This window comes from Buteo buteo, chromosome 21, assembly GCF_964188355.1.
Source record: "Buteo buteo chromosome 21, bButBut1.hap1.1, whole genome shotgun sequence".
NCBI classification, from domain to species: domain Eukaryota; kingdom Metazoa; phylum Chordata; class Aves; order Accipitriformes; family Accipitridae; genus Buteo; species Buteo buteo.
This window is the reverse complement of record NC_134191.1, coordinates 409,979-431,962: the sequence shown is the minus strand read 5'-3', so window position 1 is coordinate 431,962 and position 21,984 is coordinate 409,979. Positions and strand designations below refer to the sequence as shown.

The following is a 21,984-nucleotide window of genomic DNA, read 5'->3' as shown; positions in this document are numbered from 1 at the left end:
ATTTTCCATGCTATGACAATCTCATTTCTCAGTTTCTATACAAAGCCTGACAACATGCACCAGGATTATTACACATGCAAATGTATGTAAATGAGGTGTTAGAACAAATCCAATCTGTGGTTTTGGGATAACATTTTGCCCTTCTATTTCAACAACAAATTGAGGGAACCGAAAAAGGAACAATACTATGAACTAAAAATATTGTGTGCAGAGGATTATTACGAATTTACTCTCCATTACGCCACAAAGTACCCAATGTCCTTAATTCCCACTGGGAGCAGAGGATCTCAGCACCACACAGAATCAGGCTTATCCAGTACTCATTATTTTGGAGAACCATACAAATGTGAGTTAACACTTACAACATCAACCTATTTACAAGCAAAGTTAAAATAGTACCACAGTTTTGGACATTTACCTGAAAGAGACTATCCCACCCCTTGATGAACCCTGACAGCTGCCCCAGACTTAACCCTTTTCTTCACATAAACTAGTGCTGCAAAGATACAGAAGAGGATTTTATCACACTTTTGTCTGTATGGTAAGAGAACCTTCCTGAAATTCTTATCACCACGCTAAGCAGGTAGTTCTATTGCCTTTGTAGAGCAGCAGTGACAACACACTAAACACTTCGGTCTGACCCAATCACCCAGGGAACTTGCTACCTTGCTGAGTCCCGACCTTGTTCGAGGGGCTTTGCAGAACAAACAAGAAATCAGGACTCATCTCCAAAACTTTGCAGCATCCACACATAAAACATGGGGAGGGGAAAAAAAACCAAACCAAACAAAAAACCCTCTTGGGTTAATGATACATATTTTGAGGAGATTAACCTCCTAAGCTTCCTGGCAATGTGTTTAGTGTGTGGGGGATGTAACAGGGTTATAAGCATGAAAAGAAAAATGTAGGTGTTATCTAATCAGGAGACAGCTGAAAACTGACCCTGTCACATGAAATAAGCAGGCTGTAGAAAGAGGAACCTCCTGGAAAAGGAAGAATGAAGCCTAATGAGAAATCTGTGGCATGCCAGAAACTCTCCATCAGGAGTGACAGACAGACATTGACTAGGTATTTTTAGAAATGCACTATAAAATTATAAAATTGTGGGCAGCACATGAAGAAAGAAGACTTCAGCCTGGCTCATATAGTTGGAACAAAGACACCAGGAAAAAAAAAAAAGAAAAAAATTGGTGATAGGATAGGAGCATGGTAGTAGATGAGGGCTTTCATAAATTTAAACAAAGACAGAACAGAGATGAGACCAGAAAATATCAGTACCACGCCTGTTTACCCTCTTTGCCTGGTAAGAACTTGCACACAGCACTTGCGCACATGAGGCAAGCATAAGAAACTCCTTCCCCACAAGGGGACTCTGAAGAGCAGGCTGGAGAACACAGGTTCCAAGATCTGCTTTAGGTCTTTCCTGGTCTGAGGAGTCCTGGCCTTTCACAGTTGCCCCATGCCCCCGCAGCCTAAGTTTTTAAGTATACCAGGAAATTTAATTACAAAATTTCTTTTTCACTTTTGCCACTTACCTCATCAACATGGCCATGCTGATAAAGATAAGGGGTTTTTTTCTTTTTCCAAACTGTATCTCAGATAGAGCACCTAGAGTTAAAGAGCAAGTGTAACAGTTTCCAGCAGGACCAACTGGGCAAGCAAATAAATCACAAACATTAGTTAAGCTCAGAAGAGCATTTACATAGGCAGAGTAGAGCATAAACTTAAATCACTGTGCAGCCTTGCCTCACACAGAAGGATGAAGCTCAGGGCTCGACTCTGCAAAAATTGGAAGATATGGAAATAGTCCGGATGTGTTCAACAGGTCTTAAGCTTCAGTAGTAAACTCTAGACAGAAGCACGTGGGCTCCTGCTCATCCATGCTTCACAAACACACTTGCAACAGGTAAAGTTCCTGCCATTCCAGTAAGAAGCACTGACAATTTCACAGCAGCCCACAAAGGCTTCTACAAGCCTCTAATAAAATATAACTGAATGCTAATTTCTCAGCAATCCAAGTCTGCTGACTTCCCACATCTACATGTAGCAAAATCTTCTGCAGTCACAGGCAAATCTTAGACTTAATAGCCACAGACACTGTGCAGCATTATATAGTAGCTACAGCACGTCGTCTTACTCACAGAACACACTGCCACTAATTTCAACATACCATAGTGCAACAACAAGTCATTAGAAGAGAACAAAATGCCCATTACTTCTTCTAAATGACAGAAATCTGAACACTGGGAGGAAAATAAAGAAAGAAGGGAAAGCAGAGCAGGAATTTCTGCTACCAATAGCAGCGGTAGAGCCAAACACCTGGACAATGGGAGAGGAGGGAGGCACTCGACACAGCCTTGTACAGTTTGCACCAGTATCTGATGGGGGCAGAAGAGCTCCTTAAGAGATGGCAGACATCGACTGCAACAAAAACAGGCTACATCCATCACAACAGCGGGAGGTACCAGCAGATCAAATGATGACAGAAGACATGCACCAGAAAAATGAGAATTATATTGCTTGACTACAACTCCTATGTTATGCAGTTTTCATCGTTATTGAATCACAGCTTTTCCATTATATATGTTGTTTCTTCGTCGTTGTAGCTTGTATAGCCCGTATGTTCACAACAGATGGATCAACACTGTAGCTCAGTGATTTTTTCTAATTATAGTTGGATCTACGAAATTCTTAAATAATTTCAAAGGAAATACTCCCTGCTGAGGCAAGGTGAGTCAGTGCATCCTCACTGTCATCAGCAAACAGCAAAATCAAGAAAGTGAAATTGGTAGTGTTTTATTAAGAACAAAAAAAAGGCAACAAACTTATTTAAAAGGTAAAATCATGAAGAACTGAAGGAGACAAATAGGCAAAGTCTTGAGAAAGTGAATATGAAACAAACAAACAAAAAAATCAAGTGAAGGTTTGCTGTATACACAACCCATAGACTCAAGTAGAATCCAAGGGTCCATATGAGACTCAACCCTGATCACTGAATCTTATCTGCCAGATACTTTAAATTATTTCTATTTAAGTGTCATTAAATAATTTAGTCTCGATGAGATTAAATAAATTAGGAAAATTTAGGGGTAAAGTAATCCTGGTGAAACAACTTCAGATGTCTCGTAACTTAAAAGACAGTGTTTAAAGTTTGAGTTCACACTTAACTTCATCTCTGTTGCATTTAAGTTAGCTCTAGTAATTTCAGATTTTACCTGGCTCTTTACTGACTCCACTTGAATTGTAACTAATTTTGCAATAGAAATTGTTGAACAAGAGTTATAGTTTTAGCAATTTAGCAACTCATGAATTTAGTAAAAATTTATGACAGTGTAGCAGACTGAATGCTAAGCTGGCTTCTCAAATGCCAAAAACACTGATGTCTTTTATAAAGTTGATTTAACAAATGGCTGCATCATGCTTTCCTGATTTCACTGAACCATAAACCAAGAAGCTCTGCCAGTAATTTTATCAGTGATGTAAAATTTACATGTAGTTGATTTTTAAATGCATTATATCTTTAAAGTCAGTAAAAGCTGTCATATGTTAAAGCTGTATAATCATCTGTACTTAACCTGCAAGTTGTCTACCCTTAATTTGTAACTTCAAGCAGAATCAACACACTTTAAGCCTAATACCTACAGACGCATGCCATAACTAAGATAGCATGTCTCAGAACGAAATAACTGCAAGATATTATGTTAATATGACAACACACATGGTGTTTTTCATGGAATATTGAACAGACAACATTGTCCTTCAGGAAAAAAAAAAAAGCATTTGTATTTCCCAATTTTTTATTGTGTGTTTCCTATGCAAGTTAAGGGCAGCTCACATGACTATTACAGCTCCCCAAATTACGTAGATTTCATAGCAATACCGCAGAAGTCTTAGCATTTCTAGCTCTTTGGGGGGGAATAGAGATCCCCACTTTTTGAGGTGTAGGGTTGCACTGAGCTCCTGAATAACTCTTCCAATTCTTGTGCCACATTGTGAGACAGTGCTGTTACCAGCTCTTGGGAGAGAAAGTGGGGGGACTTGGCAAAATCTCCTAGGAAAAGAAAGAATCCAACACTCCCACCAAACTCTTTTCCCGCTCCTACAGACTACTGCTTGTCGTGGTTTAACCCCAGGCAGCAACTAAGCACCACACAGCTGCTCGCTCACTCTATCCCAGCCAAAACCGGCTCACTGCTAAAAGACAAAAGGTAGTAACAGGTAACAGGCAAGTGCACCAATTTCTTTACCAGTGATAGAGACTAGCATCCCCACCTAATTTTAGGTCTCATTGTCCATAGCAGTTGAGATCTAGGCAAGCTGTGGGTGGTGTTCTCTTGATGAATAATAATTCATTGGGTTCAGCCAAGCGTCTGGGATCATCAGAGGTCCCTAGTGATGAAGCAGGTCCAAGGTTAGTCCAGGAAGTCAGTCCATAGGTCTGGGCTCTGATCAACTGAGAGAGCAAGAGTCTCAGCTTAAAAGCAGCTCCCAAAGGAGGAGTTGCAGGCCCTCGCTGAGACTATACCTAACTTTCTTCACAACAGCTCTTACCAGCCAGCTGACCCTGAATGCAGGCAGGCAAACTTCTAGAAGCTGGGGAGTGCACTCAGGGTCCCAACATACACATACGTATTCTTCAGTGCAACCAACCCATCTAGGACAGCTAGGATGGTTTTTAAGTCACAGGGCCATTTTAGCAGTGATCACCTTGCTAGACATTTTGTCTATCCCAAATCCATTCAAATTGAAGTATTCATTCCCACTTCTTTCTAGGTCTTCTTGGCCTTGCACCAAAACTGATAAAACTATACACCAATGAAGTTTTTAAAATAATAGAAGAATATAATTATTTCTAGTTTTTTACTGCTAACCACAGAGATGCTGCAAACAACTCTCTATAGCAAATTGAATTCCAAATTCTTTCAAATGTCTTCCAGGCTTTCATGGTTAGTCACCTGATACTAACTAGCCAAGATACTATACTAATTGGTACTTAGTAGATGATCTCCCTTTCACTAGAGATAAAATGTTGAATACCTTGTTGACTATGTCAGTTCTGCTCAAAGTCTTTTGAGCCAAAAGGCTTGCTGCTTTCTGCAGACTTTAGGTGAATTATTCAAATGCTTCCATTTTCTTATCAGAGAACCCAGCACAAAGAAGTAGAATTTAGGAAATGTGGAGGGAAAGGAGAGAGAAATGCTTCATAGTGGTGAATTACTTCAGCTCAAAGCTATGTAGTGCACAGAGACTCTGGAAATGGACAACCATGGAAAACAAAACTGAGCAACAGCAAAGCTCCACATTGCCACTAGATTGCAATGGTCACAGCTTTTACTTCAGTGCTTTTCAAAGCACAAAAATCAAAGATGCCACACTCAATTACACAGTCCCACTGCCCATTGAAAGTATGAACCAATTTTCTGCCTTTCTTGCTTGTTTTGATATTTTACACATCAGAGAAAGTCACTGTTTGGAATACACAGCACTTTTTGTTTTTCCTTACCCTCTTGGTTATTTAGAGCATCTGTTTATATCACCACCCTTAGGCAGGAACCAGATGTTCCTTCAGACAGTAATCAACTTAGATCATAACTGAAGCTGCTTAGAGATACATTTACAATTTATGCACGCACCCATCTTCTGTGAAGATATGACAAAGTTTCAGGCAGGACTGGGGTGGGGAAAAACCATATTTGAGATTACATAATCCCATAGTCTTTTTTCATAAAAGAAAAAAATTACATCACATGAAAGTACAATTGCAGAATGCTGAATAAGGTGAGCAACAGGTCATCTAATTGCATATTGAATTTAATGCTGTTAAACGACAGGCCATATTTATCTTGTAATTTTACATGTGTAAATAAGCATAAATCCAGAATCGGTACTGCCTCAGCCTGAGCGCACGCTCAAGCTTGTCAAATCTCTGAAGTAAACTGTAGCTTACACAACTCCAGGCTTTTGCCTTTAGCTTACTTAGAAACGGCTGATGAGTCTGAAGGCAGTCAAGGTTTCTGAGCCCACTTAAGACTACGCACAATCAAGAAAGCTCCTGTTTTGTCATATATCTGGGCAGAATGTTATATTTAACAAAAGTCAATAATCAAGCATAAACACTCAAACACTGAAATTACAATAATGCTAAAGGAACAGCAGGAACACACATTTTCCTTTAGAAAACTTGACTAAACTAAGAACAAACTTGAGAGCTGCTTTAGCTATGTTTTTTACTTGGTTCTGTTAAAAAAAAAACCCAAACAGTTTCTGTGTTCTCATTTTAAGTCTTTGTTCACCAAAGAAAACATGCAAGAGTAATATTGAAACTAACAGCAGTCAAAAGAACGGGTAAACTTTACACATAGCTGTAAAATACTTCTTTTAGAAATAAAAATGTTCTTTGCAAGAAGATTAGTACTAGAGATTAAGTTTTAGAGTTGCCATGATACCTAAATTTATTTTGTTATATGGTCCTCTGGCTTCTTAATCAACATGAACTATTTTAAATTAAAATATCTGTTAAAAAATTTCCTTTTTCTGAGCAATTTGAAATCCCACTGACTCTGTTATTGCAACTTGAAGGGTCTCCACAAATGCTATCACAGTTCATAGCCACATTTCTGGAAGTAACTGAAAAGGTTGCTAAAAGCAGTACCACTCTTTACTTCAATAGATGATAACAAGTCTGAAATCTTTCACCAACACTGCTGTTCTCATTAAGAAATGCATTATTTATTTTGTGTCTTGATCAGTTGCTGCATGCTGTTGAACAGCTCTTTCCCTCTGCCCAAGTAGCATCTTGTTAGCTAGGAAGCATTGTTTAAGTACCATCTATGCTACAAATGGGAACAGGCTTACGAGTAAAGAAAGCACACACATGGTAATTGAGGCAAAGCCAGGACTCCAGTAAACTCATGACAAGTCTTCCACCTTCACATTACAGGAACGAAATACCTTTACAGAATGAAGTGACCGGTAAGCAAGATTTTATTTATTTTACTTTATAGAGAAGATGACATTTTTTATTTCTGTGAAGCTATTTTTCATCAGGTTTTTCATTTTTTCCAGGTGGTCTAAGAGAGAATTAATTGAGATTTTAAGAAATACACAGAACAAGAATGGAAAAATAAATACAACAAATCTCAGAGCCCTATCAACACATGTTGTGGCATTCCCAAAGTAGATAGAATCCAAATAAACACAAGTGCACCCATAGTTTTCAGAATATGCATCAGGAAGCAATTCCCAATTAGAACAGAGGAACTGGAAGACTCAGGTTAAGAAGGGTGAAATATTATGTACTGAAGCAGCACACATGCTTTGGATTGTGCAAGAGAGGGGAGCTATGCTGAAGTGCATTAACTTCATTTCCACAGCTTCCCTCAGTCCTGCAACAAAGGGTTCCCACCCTGCATGCACCCACAAAAGAGATACAAGTACCAAAGGAAAATGTGAACACTGCTGGAACAGCTGATTGCCTCCCTCTTGCTCATATTGCATAGGGGAGATGGCTGCTGTCACTTTCTTGCAATAGCAGTTTGTAAGCAAGGAAGCTACTTTTAAAAACACCAAATATATCAGATTTTCCATTCTCATGTTCCCAAGATTTTTGAAAGATTCATTTCTGTTCAGGTACATCAGGAACTTTGGCCACTCTTGACCCTTGCTCTTCTAAAAGCCTGTGTTATAGTCACAGTCCTGGGGGCTATGCTCCAGATGCAATCCAGAGATTGCTGGCCCAGTAGTCAGTCTGTCCCCTTTCCTTCCCACTACATCCATCAGTTTATTACCACAAAGGAAAATCCTCTTGGGCAAAACCTAAATTTGAGGTCAGCTCAGACACACTATAAATGCTGTACAAAGCTTCTCCACTAGACCGAAATGCCCAAATTAGACATCAAAGGTGTATTTCCCCAGAGCATGATGAAAAAGCAAGGCAGCATTTCCTTGGTTATGTCACTTTAGACCCATATTATACATCTTTATTGTCTGCCAGAAAACTGGTGCAATATGCAAATATTAGAAAGCAGCTGGAGGTTCACTAAATTCTACAGAGGGACAACCAGTCACAGAGGTCTCTGGATGGTCCCCAAAGAAGGTCTTTCCTCACATGCATTTAATCTTCCTCTTTCAGACTCCAGTCCTCTCCCTTCTCTCTTAAATATGGAGGGGAGAAAGCCTAAACAGCCCCTTTTCCACAAGTCCCAGTACATACCAGCTGAGGACACGGCAAACAGCAGCAAGAACCACTCTCACATCCACCTCTGAAATGACTGCTTGGTTAAGTAGCACAAGAGCCACTGTTCATAGAAAACACTTCTCAATATGGCAGGCTTCTCAACAGTAAGAGCAGCTACAGTTGCTGCTTCTCAATAATCAAAGGCCATTATCTACCAAAAACTGACTCGTAAATTTGTTCTCGCATATAGCAGATGCTGTAGCAGAATGCAGTTACTATCAGATTAATAGTTCTCATTTTTACAGTCATTCCTGCCAAGTGACCCAATTCATCCAGTCCAGTGGCTTCCAAACTTTGGTTGCACACCCCATTAGTAAAAAATTTTTGAGCATGGACTGCCAATACATTTATTTATAAACTATATACATGTATTACTGAACTAATACATTATATACATTATAAAACATACACAAAGATAGAAATTAAAAAGGAAAAGAAAGATAAAACAATCATTATTTTAAAAAATTATTTTACTTATTAATGGTACAAAAAATATTTTCTTCCCACACTCCAATGGATTGTCTTGCACACACCCCACTTTGGAGACCACTGATCTAGGCAAAGGTGGTAACATTTCATCAGATCAGCTGACACAGTTGGGAGAAAGGACACTGCACTCCAGGTCTTTTCCCATATTCCCATGTTAATTACCTAATATGCTTAGCCTGTTCAATCTCCCTGCTCACACATGAAGTATAGGAACTACAGTTTTAAACCAACATACCAGAGCTTGCTTCATAAACTTAAGTTGCTGGATTTGGGTACAAACTCAGAAAACTATCAACTTTCCTGAAAATTCTCTTGAAACAAAGATCATGAATTCACTCACAATGAAAAGAGAGCCAGTAAGCAAATAAACCTGAAGCTATTAAGAGGTCTCTTCTTGAGGCCTCTTAATGGCTCAATTGGCACAGCTCAATTGCAAAGTTAACCCATCTTGGAGAGCATATGCTTTTCCTAACTACTTTATTACTATTCCTATTCTTTTAACTGTTGGCAAGAACCAAAAAATCCAGATACAGCTCCAGGCAGACTCCTTCAATGCTTCTCCCAAGAGGAAACTTCACTCACTGCCTTAGAATGACACTGTAATTTATGCTAATACTTTGTAATTACCATCTGTAAATGCAAGATATGCTAATTTCCAGATAACTATCAGGAAAATATATTGGAAGCATATTATTCTGCTGAATACTCTGAAAAGGTTTTCTCTGGGAATATTTCAAAGTAGGCTTCAAGGGGAGGAAAACAATGTACAACAAGGGAACAATCTTGCTGCAGAGACAAGGTGAGGCAACCTCCGGATGACTGAGGAGATCTTATTCGGCCCCAATCCACTGTCATCTAGCCAACATCAAAGCAACTGTAGTATAGGAGAACAAATGTTCATAATGAAAAATCTATGTAAGCACAGTCCTGAAGATTTCAACAGCATCAAACACTAGCATGATTGTTTCTTTTGGTCCAAGAGTCATGGTCAGACCCTCTTTAATTAAGAGAATAAGAACCAGAAATCAGTTTCACAATGCTTCCTATCTTTATCAAAGGGTTTGTCCCCCAATGAACAAGGCTGCAAAGAATTCTAGGAAAATATAGGTTATAGCTAAAGTTATATCAGAAACCTAGTCTTTCAAAAAAAGCAGTGCTTCAACTAAATCGATTTGGGAAAGAAGAGATGGCAAGACAAACGCTATTTCTTGACATCACCAATAAGCCGATGTGCATAGCTTTGCAAGAACTTGTCACAGAACAGAGACTGTCGTTTTGGTGAATGTTTTTTCCACACAGGCTAGGCAAACTAAAAAAGACAGCACTGATCCCCTATCAGCACAGTAGCCAGGCTGATCTAAATCAGATTCAGTCAACCTGACATTGCAGTTCAGTTGCAAGCTGCAACCAGTGTTCCCAGAGCCTCTCAACAGCCTAAAAGATTGACAGCACCATCCACTCACACTGGAATTCCTCACTTTTATAAAATACACGATAAAACAAGAGGGGAAGAAAAAAGCCATCTACGTAAATGCAAGGTTTTGTTGCAGGAACTAGATAACAACTGTTAAGGACTACTCTGGCTGCTGCTCCTCCCATCACTCCTTGTTTGACTGTGGTGTGCCATCCAACCAGCCTAATGAGTTTCAAAAGTAGCTCTCATTTCACTGATCAAATACATATAAAATAAGCCACCTGCCATGTGAGAAAATGACTAATGCTTGCATCTTTTAAGCTCTTTGCTTCACCACTGAAGCAGCTTTTGAATACAGTAGCATTAGTGTTTGTTAAAAGAAACTTGCTTTTAAAAACAAGATTCAAAAGGCTTAAGAAAACATACAAGGAGATGATAACCAAAGGTAAATCTGAGTAACTTACTGCTGCTGTTGTGGCCTCCTCTCCACCTACATAGATAGAAGAAGCAATCTCCATCACGGACAAGTTTGTGGGAGCATCTGTAGTAGATGACGATCTGGGCCGACCTGATTGACTATCTTGGGCAGACCTCCTGTTGATCTGTGGACTTCCTTTCGGGACATCTGCTTTGCCCCGCCTGCTGTGCAGGCTTGTCCCTCTCTTCATTTTAGGTGGCACTCTGATCTGCTGAAGCACCCGGTTCAGAGCTGTGGGGTGGGTGGAGACACCATCAATTTCAGCACAGACGCTTTGGCTTTCCAAATCCATGTCAGGCTCCAGCTCAGCCTGAGCTTGCTGAACATCATGCGGAGAAACTGATGACCTCCTGCGCTGATGCTGGAAAAGGTGCTTCAAGCCTTGACCAATCACATTAATGTTCTCCAAAGCATTATGGGTTATTTTGGATAATTTTTGCTCTGATTCATGTTGTTTTTTGGTCTCTTGATCTTGGGATTTGCCTCCAGGATCAGGGTCATCACACAACTGTTCAGTGCCAGAGGGCTCCATTGATGACACCCAACAGGTTTATTTGACTATTCATACATAAATATGTCCCCTGTTTTTAAAAGGCTTGTGTTTGTTTTAAAAATGCCAAGATTGTCAGCCAATTAGGTGTGCAATTGCTTCAAGAGTGACTACACATGCAGCTGTGCCACGGTGATCTCATGCTTATCTAATGTTAAACAAAAGAGTCATTATTATACAACCATGCAGAAAGTAGTGGGTTAAAAAATCCAATGTGCAAAACATGCCATTAACAGAACAAAATATATCAGTTTTCCAAACATCCTTCCATGTGGTATTAGTTGCATCTAGGCTGTATGCAGAAGCCAAAGCTTGTAGGAGACAAGTCATTCATCGCCTAGGGGAAGAAGCTCAGCACAAAGGATACAGGAAAGCAAGAAAGGTAAAAAAAGCTGTTCAAAAGGGGGAGAAGCAAGGAGAAACCAGTGGGGGTTTGTTTATTAAGAACAAGCCCATAATAATATCTAACAGAACATGAGGTTAAATTTCTGAAGAGCATGTTAGTAGTCTCTTTGGCAGAATTAATTTTGTTCCTTGACAAAGACCTGGTATTTTGTGCTTCAAATGTAATGTCTACTCTGCCTACCTGATTTTCTTGTAGAATGCTTAACTTCACAGTATTTAATATATGCAAGAAAACAGAACATTTCCAAATCAGTTATGCATTTCCAAATAGTAAGAAATGACTTATTACTGCCAACATCCACTGATGGCACTGGAAACTAGATGTGAAAATCTGTCTTCAAGCAAGAACAGGCAAGTGAAATGGTTTCAAATGGCACAGTCTTGTCCATAGTTTTCAGAGAAAACAAAAATGCCTTTTTAAAAGTAGATTAAGCCACCAATCTGAAAGGGAGCAGCACCATGCATGTGTAGCTCTGTCTCTAGCAGAGAAGAAACACACAGCTTTTCTCCAAGAGAGCTCAACCTTACCTATCAGCAGGGCTCAGGCAGGAGTTGGTTATACAATGCAGCTGAGCACTTATATAGCAACACACTATTGGAGAAGTACAGCAAAGGAATGAGGAAGGAAGGAAGGAAGGACACAGTATCTGAAAGAGTTTCACATCAGCACCATGAGATCACATGCTCGGAAGCTGATCATTGTTTTCTTGCACGAGAAAGCTTTGATTAGGCTTCTATAAATACAGAAACCAGATCACAGAGGTCTACCTCAATCTTGGCAGAAAGCAGCCTGTGCTTTAAAAACACCCAACATTTCATTTGAAATGCAACATTTTGGGATTTGAGAGCATTCATTTTTATCTTAAAACAGCTGCAGAAACATAATGCATTGAGGTTATAATTAGAGCACTGAGTTTTGTGCATCTGAAACATGACACAATGGGTTAAACTGATATTCCAAAAAGCTTTCCAAATTGGCATCCAAAAATATCAGAAGAGCTGCCTCACGCTCTTTTCTTTTTTTCCAAATGTCATTGCTATCAGCTGGAGGCAAGATGAAATTCAGTACTTACAGAAAGCAAAACACTAGAATCATACAGTATTTTATCTCAGTACTTTGAACATGTTATAAGCATTGAGGTTAAATATATTGGCCCATTTAATCAATAACACATTAAATGCAAAGTAATAAACTACATTCCAGAAAAATACATTTACCCATATTCATGCAGAAATTGTGTGGCAGAATTAAAAAAAAGTGCAACCAACCTTTTATTTTTACATACTTAACACTTTCTTAAATGACTTCAAGTGCCTTTATGACTAGTATCATGCTTTGACTTTTAAGCTTGCTCTTTTTTAATATTTTTTTTCTTGTGTAACAGGTTTTCCAGGAAGTTGAATTGCAGGTCTCTACTCAATTTAAGTTTTTTGGGGGAAAAAAGGCAAACCTAGATTTTCCTTTTCATCCAACAGACCAAATGGTTCAGTGAACAAACCTCACTGGCTAAAAAGCAAGAGTCCCAAAATTATTTGGCATATAAAATATAAACCTGGCAGTTGACACATAACTGCCTTTTTAATTTTAGCCAATTCCCTCAGTATTCATTTTTCAGTCAGAACTCACCGAAGAGCTGTACTTCCTACCAAAGATACCCAATATACTCTCTAACCAGTATCTTTTTATCTTCTGCATGCTTTCTATCCAGATTACCACTGGTAATACTGCTGATCTTAAAGAACACCACTTCAGCCTAACTAGAGTTCCATGCATTATCTGCTGGAAACCATTAACCTGCTTAAATTAGCACTATGTCAATTTACAAACCAACCTGAAACAAATCGGCCTAGTTAGCTCACAAATGAGTCACTAGTACCCCTGTGTATTCTGTGACTGATTTAGGAAATTACACTGACTCTTATTCTTTAAGAGGCTCTTATAGGGAGCTTTGCAGTCATCTGCCTATTCATATTTCCATATGATGAGTCTGTTCTGAGCCCGAAAAGAGCTTTTCAAATTGCCTATCTGGTATGAAGATCTTTAAAACTACTTATTTGTCCTAGTACCTACTTTTGGGAAAAAACTACTCTTAAATGTGAAGAACGGTGAATCAGTAGAATAAAACCACTTATAAATGTGAAGAACCGTGAATCAACAGAATTAATTAGCACATTTACTTCCATTAGGATTTAAGTTTTGTGTTTGTTTTTTTCCCCCACTTACAACAACCTGTATATTCTGTTTGAGGGAGGAAATGGAGTACTTTATAGCATGAAGTTCAAAAACATACATTTCTTTTTCACCTGAGAATACAATACATCAGGGACAAAATTCACAATTCCATATACGGTCTCACTGAGCAGATGTTATAACATTATTACATCCCAGAACATGCTAATAGAGTCCTTCATTTGTGCAATTATTTTACAGCAGCACTGGGAAACAAAACAGTTCAAAAGGAGAAACTGGCAAAAACAATATTAGATAACTGTGAATATATAAACTAGTACTTGCCTCCATCACTTGCCCTTTAGCATGGCTGACATACAGCAGTCCCTCCACTGAACAAAACTGCAAAAGAAATTGGGTATGAGATGCAATTCTTGGAAATGGGAGGAAAGATGTACACAAACAACAAAGTGAACATGGTTCCAACTTCTAACTTATTTAAATTTTTACTTTCTTTTCATTTAAATGCAAGTGCCTCTGGAAGCTGGGCTATTTTAAAGTCTTTCAAATAACTGAAGGGATACAAACATAATTGAAGTTGAAACTGAATCTTACAGAATTAATCAAGAAGTTCTTGTGAAGGAACATTTTCTCTTGGGGTATATGGCCACCATATGTGGTGCCAAAAGCACAGGTAGATTTCAGGGCTCCAGCCTGCAAGGTCAGACTGGTCCACACAGATTTTATTTTCTTCTCCTATTTAGTCATTCCAATGTTCTGGGCATAGGTCAAACAGCTTGCTTTTGTTTATCTGGAGTTCACCTAACAGGAGGTGAGAATTGCGAGCACTTTGAAACACGAGCACCTTTCAGTTCATTTCACAGGGAAGCTCTGTCACCTTGGCTGAACTGCTACCCTGCATAACAGCAACCCCTGCCAGGAGGCCAACAAAAACAACCCCTGTCCACTACAGCTGTAAACCCCGGGCAGCCCCTTTCCATAACGGCAGACCACCTACACACTGAACCTGTCTGTGCAGAGACGAGGTAATGGATCCAGCCACAGCCTTCACACAGAACGAGCACGAAGGATTTGAAGGTTTGAGTCCAGCCTAGGCAAAGCACAACATGCCCGAGGACACCATCCTGGCCTTGCTCTCCTTTCCAAAAGGAGGGAACAGAGTATTTCAAGGGCATTTTGATGATCTGTTTAATGTTTCTGCAACAAGCCCAAGGTGAGGCCAGATGCTTGCGAGAAGTACACAACAGAGGATGACACCAGGACAGCCAAGAGCAGATACAATGACCGCATTTCTCTAGCCAGACTCATGTACTATTCTGAAACACAGCTACACCACCCAGATTTTCCAAAGGTTATTAGTTACTCAACTAGTTCTTGAAAACAGGGACACAAGCTTCAGAATACATGAACCCTCAGAGGAACACTACAAGACTGTGCACAGCCGGGGCATTTTGACTATCGTATTACACACCAGATTCCCACCTCCAAGAAGGCAGAGATAAAGAAAATGTTAATCAGAACCACAAAAGTGGAATGCTAGAATATGAAGAAAGTGATGACAGCAAATATGAAGAACTTAGGAAAAAGTGAATGAACACATTTTTGAAAAAGATCTTGACATAGAAGAAATTACATTTCTACAATAGTGTAAGTGGAGAACTAGGCACAATATGTGAAGTATTGTTAAGATATGAGGTGCTGCTAACATAACTTCGTAGCCATTCTACTTGCCTTTTTTCTTTTTTTAGTTTTAATGTTATTTTTTATTTATAAGAACTGTAGGAGCTTCTGCCAGTGAGGTCTTCATAGATATGCCCTACAGGACCCTGTAGGTCAACAGATGCTTTTGCTCAGATTAATTCCCAGCCTTTATGCTGCAGAGTCCGCTTTCCAGAGTGCCCACAGATGGGCTTTGAGCTGTAAGGTCATGAAAACTACTTGTATCTTCTCCCTTATGAATCACAGCCTTCACTGACGTACAAACCAAATCTCTCATTTTCTGTCAGAAGCTCCATTTTTTTCTAAACTTTGAAAAGCTACTGCACTGGGCTAATCACAATTCCTTCACTCTCCTGTACTTACGAAGAGTAGATACAACTTGAGCTTTTTTTTTTTTTTTCCCATACCTAAGGGCTCTGTTGCTTTCTCTTCATTCTTTCACTTTTCTTCATCAAATACTTTGTAACATGAAAATTTCAAAAATGTGTCGAGTATCTAAGATCAAGATAAGAAGTCTGAAAAGACTTTGGCCCGTTATATTTTAGTTAAGCTTTATTCAATTTTACTCTAAATGCATCAGTTTAATGAATACCCTTCAAAACCACAGCTATTTGTAAATAAAATGAACTCTGAAGTTACCATTGAAAGCCAGCTCAGAGCTGACTTAGCTGCAACTGGAGTACTTGTTACAGATACAAACAGTACAGAACTGTAGAAATAGGGAAGAAAATTATTTTCAACAAAAGAAAACAGAAGAGATTCTGCCCTTTGTAGAATATTTCAAATGCCTGTTATTTATGCTGTATTTGAACATCTTGAACCCTTAACATTAATGTTGAAGTACAACTACCTAAGGAACCCTCACATTTGTTTTATTCCATAAACTGGTCAGTTTAATGGATTCTGTATCAAGGCAAACAGTTTAGCAAGAAAGACTAGAGGGGCAACAGTTATACACTGGAAAACCACATATCATGGGAACTAGGAACCCTATCAAGTGATTTATATCCACAGGAGCATTAAGATATTTTAAAAGCATCATTGTTGAGAAGCAACAAGCAGCAGAGCCAATAAGGAGACAAAGCTCCAGGTGTTCACAGCGAATCCTGTCAGAAAGAGGAACTCATGAGAAACTTGAATGGGTGTAAAATTCAACGGGGCTGCGGTTTGGAAAACATTCGAAGAGGAAGACAATGGTAATAGAGTAAATAATTTGACCCCCAAAAACCCAACTGGATAGTGGTATGACTACCCAATACCTGAAGAAACAGGTATATTTAGCTATTATAACAGAATAATTTTTTAGAAGTCAAAGAGTGGAGAACTGTGGCAAGAATGGAAGAAAAAGTTGTACAAGAAATAATTAAACACAAAGAACATAGGTAATGTCGTGGTTTAACCCCAGCCAGCAACTAAGCACCACGCAGCCGCTCACTCATTCCCCCCCCATACAGTGGGATGGGGGAGAAAATTGTGAAAAAGAAGTAAAACTCGTGGGTTGAGATAAGAATGGTTTAATAGAACAGAAAAGAAGAAACTAATAATGATAATGATAACACTAATAAAATGACAACAGCAATAATAAAAGGATTGGAATGTACAAATTATGCACAGTGCAATTGCTCACCACCCACCAACCAACACCCAGCTAGTCCCCGAGCAGCAATTCCCCCCACCCCCACTTCCCAGTTCCTAAACTAGATGGGACGTCCCATGGTATGGAATACACCGTTGGCCACTTTGGGTCAGCTGCCCTGGCTGTGTCCTGTGCCAACTTCTTGTGCCCCTCCAGCTTTCTCGCTGGCTGGGGATGAGAAGCTGAAAAATCCTTGACTTTAGTCTAAACACTACTTAGCAACAACTGAAAACATCGGTGTTATCAACATTCTTCGCATACTGAACTCAAAACATAGCACTGTACCAGCTACTAGGAAGACAGTTAACTCTATCCCAGCTGAAACCAGGACAGTAAGATGGCAGAATACAGGGAAGAAAAACAGAAAACAACAGTATTTTTAATGGAAAGGATACCTGTATTTTTCAAGACATAGTTCTTCCTCCTCCTCCTCCAAAATTCACCCAAGAAAAGATTTCCTGGAATTCTAGTGAAGTCCAAAAGAAAAACCAGGGACAAAAGATATATATAGATATAGATATATATAAAAAGCCCCCCACCTGGCCACAACCCTGATACTGACAGTACTCTATGCAAGAACAGATATGGAGTATGGCTGAAAGAGCAAATTGAAAGACAAAACCAGAAAGACTCAGCATATTAAACAGTGCAGCTGGGAGATGAGGGGGAAAGAAAAACAAAACAAAACAAAACAACTTCAAGTATGTGTAAGGCAAGCCAAACTTTTGTTGAGGTTCTGCATCTAAAATTTTAGAAAAGGGAAATAGTCCAAAGCCAGCTACTTTGATGAAACAGTAAGGACTGGCAGGTGGCATGCCCCAAGGAATTCACTGAATTAATCCATAGTGATCTGGATAAGGAGTCCACACCATTCAATACTGCAAGAAAAGCCACACTGGATGGAAAGAAACTGCCACTTTAATAGGAACAAGGGACACAGGGCAAAGCAAAAGACCTACAGCCTATTTTTTTTAAGCCAACTGCACATTGTTACAGGGCAAAACCAACATAGTAGGATAATAATAGGTTTTACTGATTTCTGCCTAATGATTTCCCTAAACCCTCCAACCTATTCCCAGCATTATTGAGAAGTCAAGAAGGAAATCAGCTGCATGATGCCATCTCTGCTATCCTTGCTCTCCCTTCTCCTATCACATATTCAGCAGGAACCCAGTTTGGTGGCTAAAGCACAGGCTGAGAGACCAGACATCCTGGGCTAAACCAGCTTTGTCAGTCTTGCTAAAAGACCTTGAGCAAGTCAGCCTCTGTGCCTAATGTTTTGCTATACAGAAAATATGAACAACCCAGCTAGATGGAGAGAAACACTGAGGGTAATACCAGTGAAGGTACTTTAATAAAACGCTTTATGATGGAGCAAAACACTTAGATTCCTTTAAAGGCAATGTGTACACATATCAGTTAAAATAACTCAAACTTATAATGCCAAGCTGCTGAATTTTATAAAGGTAGCCAACTGTATTCTTTTGGTAAAAGGATTATTTAAGTCAACTGACACATGCACTATAAATCAATTCTTCTTTTAGTAGTCCCACAGCTTACACAATAAACCACAGGTCACTTGTACGAATATAAAAGAACAGAAAAACTTGCTCCATCACACTTAAAATGAGAGGCTGGCAGTGTGTCTGTATGAATTACATGATCATCGCCAAGGAGCAACTTAAGAGTTTTAAGATATTCAGGGACAAAAATGGCACTATGTCTGAGCCCATACAAAACATGAAATATACAGCCTCTCTCCTAGAATCCTCACAAGCCTAAAATAGATCTACACAGTCCATCCACTCATTTATTAGGGGTGAGTATACTGTAAGGAAAAGGAGATGGGAAAAGATCCCTGAGGTCACTCAAATGGCATTGAGAATTTCCCTCCCTCTCCACTTCTGCTCCAGGGAAGAGGAAGACGAGTCAGCTTTTCTCATGCCTTCCCCAGGCACATTAACAAATGGTCATTTCAAAGGTTCACCAGCCGAAGATTATGCTTTGCCACACCAAAATATATTCACCATTTCTACTGCTGCATCCACTAACAGTTCACATGCTTATGCTGTGCAAGGGTAGCATGTTCATAGACAAACCAGAAGGTGATTTTTCAACATCAGCCTCTTCTCAAATCCACATCCTGTTGAAGCAGTTCCTTCCTATAACTTTATATTTAACATTGCTGACCAACAAAACTAATACACAGTTTTTTGTTCCTGAAAGCTCAGATATTAATCCTGTAGATAAGAGAAAATTGCACTCAAGTCACAGATGAGCAGATACCAAACACCCTCTTAATGAACAACAGATCCCCTTCCCCTTCCAATTACTTTTTAAGAAACATCTCCCTGAATACACCCACATCAGGATCAAGCATCTTCAAAACCACCCATGGGCAACCTCAAAATTACTGCTGTCCTATAAGAAGTACTGCTCATTGATTGCTGTGAATATAAAGACCAATGGTTCTTCTGCAAAGTTATAAGTTCACAGTGTAATGACCATAGACACAAATACCAAAGATTAGGTAGTTTTCCTTGTTTATTAGGAAACTTCAGTGGCTTAAAGTTGAGCGGCTGTTTTCAGAAATGTTTCTACTGCTTTGCAGTACAACCAATTGCCACTGAAATCTTTTCCATCCCTCTCTGAACATTCCAATAACTCAGTGTTTACACTGTTGTCTGAATCAAAGCTATGAAGTAGAGGTCAAGACTTCTCCAAAATTAAGAACCATGCAGAGGTACCAATACATAATAATTCAGGTTTTGGTATATGCTATATACATCACATGAAAACCAAAGCAAAATATTTAGCTATATTTCTATAGCTTGTGACCTGTAAATTTATTAGAAGATTTTTAAGACTGTGCTGCTGCTTCTAGAGCTGGTATTCCGTAACAGTCTGACTGTGGGGCAATGTTACTGGTTCCACAGTTTAGCAGAGCTTCTTCTTCCTTCTAGAAAGCACTGGTTATCTTTAAAGCACTTCCTTCACTCCTGATTAATTTCTTAGCTACATAAAGTATTTATAGGTTTACATTACCATAACAGGTGAGAAGTCTATGAATTTACCCTTGGAATGCCCCTACATTATATTGAATTACTACTACTTCCCTAGTTTTCAGATGAAAAACAAATATAGAAAGGTCAAGAAGCTGCCTTAAGATTATGCAAGACTTTTGGAGCAGAGAACCAAACTTAAAATGTACCCATATAAGGTTAATGTCATACCTACATGATCTCTCACTGCTGCCACTTTCTGATTTGCTTATGAACAGTGTACAGTACCACATCTGGAACCTACCAAACCCACTTAAAAATATCTTTTCCTGGAAAAGGCTACACAGGCTATTTTCCATCAAATTAATAAAACCAGTGCTTCAAGAAAGCTAAATCAAGGTTAAAGAAAGATTTAACTAGATCCTTCTGATTTGCCAACATTTGCAATTACATACAACATATGCATTTTCTAGAAATTTTTTTGTGAATGTACTTAGAAGTTCAGAAACAACACTAAAAATGCAGCCTGTAGGTATTTTAGAAGAAAAACACATTTGATAGATCCAGGTACATATAAAGAATTTTTATACAGACTATCTGTTTTACTAGACATAAGAGGAAACCTGCCTATTAGCAAGTTTTTCTTTTTAACGAGATAGTGTAAAAACTACTAATTTTTAATCTCTGTCCACCACAAGTACGTATACTGTGGAAGAAGTTACACAAGGCTGCAATTTACAACCGTGTAGTTTGCCAACAGATGACACTTGCACTTGATTTAGTGATCTGTTTCAGAAAAGCCACATCCCCACATACTCTTCTTCAAAACCAGATTGAAAGGAAAGCCAAACTGCAGCATTTCCTCAAGAACATCTCTGCTTTCTGCTAAAGAGAAAAAAGTTGTAACTATGTTTACATGTTCTACAAACCAGTCAACTGCATATTCTGAATTCAGTGCTTCACTGGAAGGCATTTGAAGGGACCATCTCCAGCCACAGTTCAAGCAGGGATCTGAGGCTGGCCTTTTGCAATACAACAGAAATAGCAATTTAAACAATTTCCAACCTCTTTTGCCCCCACAGCTCATTTGCAGTCACACAGCATGGCATCCCACCATTTTAGTTGTTGTAGGCACAACTGTTTCTGGGGCTGTGATGTGAATCAGAACAAAAAAATTCAACTCAGCTTTGAAGGAAAACAGGACTGGGGGAAGAATCTGATCACAGTGCTGGTTATAACAACTTTGGGATAAGGTTAAAGGAAGGAGGCAGTACAGAGACAGGGCACAATTACTCCAAAACAGTGTTACCAAAACCCTCCTATCTGAAGCTATGGCCACAACAGCTGGAGAAACAGGAACTCACATGAGCTTCAGCACGGACTCATCAAAACAAAAATAATTTCACTTTTACAGTTCAAATACCGCATTTTGTAAACAGAGAAACGACCTTCCCTAAAAGAAAAGAGTGAAGTATTAAGAAAATATTCAAAATATTAGGTCTTCCACAAAGAAAAGAGCTCTGTATGTATGTAAATAAGGAACAAATAGACCAGGATTACATGAGAGAGGTACTGGCTAACATTATCATTAGCAACAAGACATTCTTCACTAGATGCCTACATATACTCACAATTTGAAGCCAGAGCTCACAACTGAGTAGGCAAACAATGAAGATCTGCATATTCGTTTTGGGTTTTTAATAACATGACTTAACTCTCTACATTCCAGCATGCAGTAAAGCTGTAAGCAATTGCAGTGGGATTATCAAGAACTTGAGCAGGGAAGGTGATGACACAGACACATCAGTCCCAGATGCACAGTCCAAAAGAGGCAATGGCTGGGTCCATCCCAGCTGCCTGGAGG

The 21,984-nt window shown here is 39.1% G+C and overlaps 1 protein-coding gene across 5 annotated transcripts in view; it reads right to left on the bottom strand.

The window, feature by feature from the left end:
- Positions 1–21,984, bottom strand: part of TMCC1 (transmembrane and coiled-coil domain family 1) — a 185,925-nt gene that overhangs the window by 88,218 nt on the left and 75,723 nt on the right. For 3 of the 5 annotated variants that reach the window (XM_075053004.1, XM_075053003.1, XM_075053005.1), the window contains 2 exons: positions 14,088–14,144; positions 10,604–11,315 (listed from right to left, as the gene is read on the bottom strand). In XM_075053004.1, coding sequence (XP_074909105.1) covers positions 10,604–11,149 — 546 coding nt within the window. In that variant the 5' untranslated portion in view covers positions 11,150–11,315; positions 14,088–14,144. The remainder of the gene's footprint in view (positions 1–10,603; positions 11,316–14,087; positions 14,145–21,984) is intronic. The other 2 variants (XM_075053006.1, XM_075053013.1) reach the window with 2 other exon arrangements.